The sequence below is a fragment of the Carlito syrichta genome, unplaced genomic scaffold (genome assembly GCF_000164805.1).
Source record: "Carlito syrichta isolate Samal-C Ts95f unplaced genomic scaffold, Tarsius_syrichta-2.0.1 Scaffold303190, whole genome shotgun sequence".
In the NCBI taxonomy this organism is placed as follows: Eukaryota; Metazoa; Chordata; class Mammalia; order Primates; family Tarsiidae; genus Carlito; species Carlito syrichta.
Genome location: NW_007247286.1, coordinates 91,203 through 96,554, shown reverse-complemented (window position 1 = coordinate 96,554; position 5,352 = coordinate 91,203). Strand labels below are relative to the sequence as shown.

The window sequence follows — 5,352 nt, the reverse complement described above, 5'->3', positions numbered from 1 at the left end:
AGGCCGAGGCTGGTGGCCGTGAGCGTCCCACTGCCCTCCAGCCTGGGCAACAGAGTGAGATTCCAACTCAAAAATAAACAAATGTGTTAAGGCAGAGAGACAGGCCAAGGGACAGAATGGTGAGCCCAGAAACTAACCCACACATATGTGATGAGACTATATGAGGAACTGTATGCTGGGCAGAGATGATATTCCTCCCAGGAAATGGTACAGGGGACAGCGGTTATCTATCTGGGGGAAAAACTGAAATTGGATCCCTGCAAGGAAGAAGCTTCAAAACAGAGTGCAGGGTCCGTGCTGAGACCTGTCAGTGGAAGCAGGGCAGGAGAACAGGGCGGCCATGGCTTTGGCTAAAGCAAACCCGTAGGTGATCTTCAAGCGGCATTTTCAGCAGTGTGGTGGGGACAAAGCAGGGCCCAGGGCCAGCAAGGGTTAAACTATGAACAGGAAGTGAGAAAGGAAACAGGCAATGTGGCCATTCCTGAGAAATTTTGCTTTTTTTTCTTTTGAGTCAGGGTGCCACTCTGTCGCCCAGGCTAGAGGGCAGTGGCACATCGCAGCTAGCTCACCACAGCCTCAACCTCCCAGGTTCACGTGATCCTTCCATCTCACCTTCCCAAGTAGCTGGAACTGTAGGCATACGCCACCCACATCTGGCTAATTTTTTAAATTTTGTGTAGAGATAAGATCTCACTCTCTCTTTTTTTTTTTTTGAGTTGGAGTCTCACTCTGTCACCCAGACTGAGGGCAGTGGCACGCTCTCGGCCACCGCAGCCTTGACCTGCTGGGCTCTAGTGATCTTCTGCTCAGCCTTCCAAGTAGCTGGAACTACAGGCACGCGCTACCATGCCCGGCTAATTTTTTTTATTTATTGTAGAGATGAGGTCTCGCCAAGTTGCCCAGGTGGGTCTTGAACCCACGGGCTCAGACAATCCACTCACCTCGGCCTCCCAAGGCGCGGGATTATAGGCTGAGCCACTGAGCCCAGCCAAGATCTCACTCTCTATGTTGCCTTAGTTGGTCTCAAACTCCTGTACTCAAGCGATTCTCCCGCCTCAGCCTACCAAAGTGCTGGGATTACAGGTGTGAGCCACCACACCCGGCCTCAGAAATTTTGCTTTGAAGAGAGGGGCAGAGACATGGGCAGGGAAGTGGGGTCAGGAGGTTTTAAGACAGAGGATTCTCCATCACGACACAGGAGAGAGAGGGGACAGTGAGAGAGAGGTCCATGAACGAAGAATAAATGTTTTTGGAGGTGGGGGAGAATGGGACCTGAGCAGAGGTGGGCATCGCCATGAGTAGGAACAGTGTGTCCACTGTCACAGGTCAGCAGACAGGGAGGACAGGCACAGATGCAGACAAGCCTGGAGGGCTTGGGGGGGGCTACAAGGGGGTGTCCTGCAGGACAAGAATGAAGTACAAGGCCAAGTCCAAAGATGAGGATAATGGCAGAGAGATGTTGAAGTGAGAACAGGAATGGGACCTACCAGTGGTGGGATTGCTGGGGCCCGTGCAACTGCTCATTTAAGGTTTGTGGCTGTGAGTTTACAAAGAAGATACAGCCACAGTTGTGTGATCTCTCTCCTTCCCCATCCGATGGTTCCCAAGCTGGTGGGAACTGGGTTCAACCGGGATGGCTGTGGTGCCAAGGGACAGGAACAGGGAAGAGAGGGGCCTGGAGACTGAGAGTGTTTGCAGGGCCAAGATTAAAATGATGATTCTGCTGGGTGCGGTGGCTCACGCCTATAATCTCAGCACTTTGGGAGGCTGGGGTGAGAGGATTGCCTGAGCCCGCGGGTTCAAGACCAGCCTGGGCAACTTGGAGAGTCCTCGTCCCTATAATAAAACAAAAAATTAGCAGGACGTGGTGGTGCATGCCTGTAGTTCCAGCTACTTGGAAGGCTGAGGCAGGAGGATCACCTGAGCCCAGCAGGTCAAGGCTGCAGTGGCCACAAGCATGCCACTGCACTGCCACCTAGGTAACAGAGTGAGACTCCGACTCAAAAAAAAAAAAAAATTATGACTCTAGGACATGCATGGTAACTCATGCCTGTAATCCCAGTACTCTGGTAGGCCAAGGTGGGAGGATCGCTTGAGCCCTGGAGGCCTGACTAGGAAATATAGCGAGACCTCATCTCTACAAAAATTAGCCAGTCTGGTCAGGCTCAATGGCTCAGCCTATAATCCCCTCCCCTTGGGAGGCTGAGGCAGGAGGTGGAGGCTGCAGTGAGCCATGTTTGTGTCATATACTCCAGCCTGGGCAACACAGTGGGACCCATCACAAAAAAAAAAATAAGAAAGAAAAATTTTAAATGATGACTGTAACCTAGGAGAGGAGAGAAGGCAAGATAGGCGTTGTGGGATGGTGCAAAAGCTGTGGGTTCAACTGCAGAAGGATAGGTTGCCGCAGGTGAGGACGGCAAGGAATTGAGAGGCCAGGCTGTGGACCTCGTCTGCTACATGAATCTAGAAGGGAAAGATGGCAGAAGGGTGCGGTGGCCAAGAGGGGAGGGCTCAGGGAATAAGCAGCGACAGGCAGGTGGCTGGATGGTGACTCACCAGCAGCCTGGGCTTGGCAGTGAGTCATGTGGGGCCCTTTAGAATTTACAAGGGCGCCAGGCACAGTGGCTCATGCCTGTAATCCTAGCACTTTGGGAGGCAGAGGTGAGAGAATTGTGGGAGTCCAGGGGTTCGAGACCAGCCTGGGCAACTTGGCACGACCTCATCTCTACAATAACTCAAAAAAATTAGCCAGGCGTGGTGGTGCACGCCTGCAGTCCCAGCTACTTGGGAGGCTGAGGCAGAAGGATTTCTTGAACCCAGCAAGTTGAGGTGTTGGTGGCCATGAGTGTGCCACAGCACTCCAGCCGGGGCGACAGAGTGAGTGAGACTCCGACTCAAAAGAACTTACAAGGACATTCAATATTTTACCCCTAAAGCAAATTCGAGAGATCGGCCTGGCTCTATCTGCCCAGTGGGGAATCCACGGCTCACTGAGGTGACATGCCTTGCCAGAGACCCAGGGCCCACTGGGTTCAGCTCACCTGGGTAGTTCCGGCAGCCCCCCGCGGTGCTCCCCCGCCGCCAGGTGCCCTCGTAGAGCATGGTATTCCATTTTCGGATGGAGCGGCTTTTGAGCGCGTCGGGCGTCAGGTTGCAAATCTCCAGGCGGGTGAACTCACGCATGAAGTCTCGGAATGACATCCTGGGGGTCGGAGTGCCGAGGGGAGTCCCAGTCAGGGCAGAGGGATGCGGCACGGGTGGGGTTTGCAGGGACGGAGAGGCGGGGGACAAGGCCCCAAGAGGGGCCAGGCTGAAGAGTGGTTGCTCACCAGAACTCCCCATCCTCCATCTTGACCCGGAGCTGCTCTCGTTCATAAGGGTCCACGTTGTTCCACTCAGAGGAGCTGTGGGGGGCAGGGTACTGCCAGGACTGGTAGGCACTGACCTGCCCAGCCTCTGCCCCAAAGGCCCATCCACCCTGGCCTCCCTTCCTCCAGCCCAGGTCAGGCGGTCCCCCAAGGTCAAGCCCTGAGTTCCAGTTCTAGGAGGTTGTCGCCTCCGACCAGTCAGACGCCGGGCACAGGGGCCCCCCACACAGCCTGAGCTCTCGGGGCAGTCCCCAGACCCAGTAACATGAAGATGGCCCCTCTGCTCACCCCTGGGTCCAGCCCGGGCTGGCAGAAGCCCAAGCAGAAATGTCAGCAGCACCTAAGAGCTTCCCCAAGCCGCCCCACGGCCTCTTACCCATCACTCCAGGCTCCTGTCCACTCCACCTCGCCCCAGGGGTTCCGCATTCGAATCAGGTTCACCATCTGGCCCCGGTAATTCACCTGTGCCCGAGAGCTCACATGGGTGCCAGCCTCCCATATACCACCTCTCTCTGAGTCTCGCTCAGCACCCAGAGGAAGCCTGAGCTCCAGGAATTCACAGCCGGGGGAGGCAGTATGCCCACGAACTGCACAGTCAGTCAAGGGCAAGGTCAGTCAAGGGCAGGATGTGATAAGCATCTCAGGATATCCCCAGCAGAGAGATAACCTGCTACCAGAGGTCAAAGGAGAAGCCAGGGCCACCTCCCACACCCCTGGTGGGATGCCAGAGGGGCCAGGCCAGGCAAGGAGGCAGGAACAGCCCTTGGGGAAGCCCCGCCCAGCACAGTACCTGCTGGGCCCCGGTCACAGAGTAGGCGTGGCCCTTCACCAGCTTCTTGAAGGTGACAGCCTCCATGTCCAGAACGCTGGAGATCTGAAGAAAGCCACGTAGTCAGAAAGCCCCTGGGCGATGAGCCTGTACACTCACGGGTCTGGGACGCTCCCCCTTGCTGTTGGGAGCGGCAGGCGGCGACCCCGATGGCGTGGAGTCCGCCGCCCCCCCACTGGCGCTGTTCCTCTGGGCGGAGCGCCCTGGGTACCCTACTGATGCCGCCCCTGGGCTAGGGGGTCCCGGGCACCCCACGGACACACACATGCACACACATGCCACCATGCACGGTCCCCGGAGCCACACGCCTGCAGGGGCCCTGGTGTGGAGGGACGTGAGGACAGGACAGAGCCAGTTAGGGACGGGGAACGGGGCCGGGGTTCAACTGAGGATGGCTGTGATGTCAGGGTAGCGTCTGAGATCAAGCGCAGGGTAGGTCTGGAGGTGAAGGAGGGAACAGAGAAGCAGCAGAGGGCGGAAGGGGGTGAGGGTGGGAAGGAGGCTGGGGTGGGGGAGCTGAGACCAGGAAAGAGACGCGGTCTGAGGCTGGAGGGCTGGACGGTGGGTGGTACGGAGCGAGATGGCAGGAACGAGGGGGAGTGCGGCAGAGGGGATGGTTGGACGACAGGAATAGGTGGGAATGGGGCAGAGTTGGGCGGCAGGAAGGAGGGGGGAATGGGGCAGAGTGGATGGTCAGACGACAGGGATAAGGGGGGAACGGGGCAGAGTAACTGTTTAAACGACAGGGATTGGAGGAGTGGGGCAAAGTGGCTGGTTGGACGACAGGGATGAGCAGGGAGCAGGGCAGAGTGGATGGTCAGATGGCAAGAATGAGGGGAATGGGAAAAGTGGATGGTTAAGAAAACAAGTCTGGGCCAGGCTCGGTGGCTCAGTCTGTAATCCCAGCGCTTTGGGAGGCCAAGGGTGAGTGGGTTGCCTGAGCCTGTGGGTTCGAGACCTGCTGGGCAACTTGGCAAGACCTCATCTCTACAATAAATCAAAAATTAGCCGGGCGTGGTAGCGCGCGCCTGTAGTTCCAGCTACTCGGAAGGCTGAGGTTGAAGGATCGCCAGAGCCCAGCAGGTCGAGGCTGCGGTGGCCGGGAGCGGCCACTGCACTCCGGTCTGGGTGACGGAGTGAGACTCCAACTCA

General features: G+C 57.1%; 1 protein-coding gene across 1 annotated transcript in view; it reads right to left on the bottom strand.

Annotated features, from left to right (window-relative positions):
* Window positions 1–3,044: 3,044 nt before the first annotated feature.
* CAPN1 (calpain 1) overlaps window positions 3,045–5,352 on the bottom strand; it is a gene marked incomplete at its 3' end in the record, with an annotated part of 8,090 nt that continues 5,782 nt past the window's right edge. Inside the window, exons 6-9 of the mRNA XM_008058052.2 lie at window positions 4,162–4,245; window positions 3,748–3,833; window positions 3,333–3,407; window positions 3,045–3,205 (exon numbers count right to left, since the gene is read on the bottom strand). Coding sequence (XP_008056243.1) covers window positions 3,045–3,205; window positions 3,333–3,407; window positions 3,748–3,833; window positions 4,162–4,245 — 406 coding nt within the window. The remainder of the gene's footprint in view (window positions 3,206–3,332; window positions 3,408–3,747; window positions 3,834–4,161; window positions 4,246–5,352) is intronic.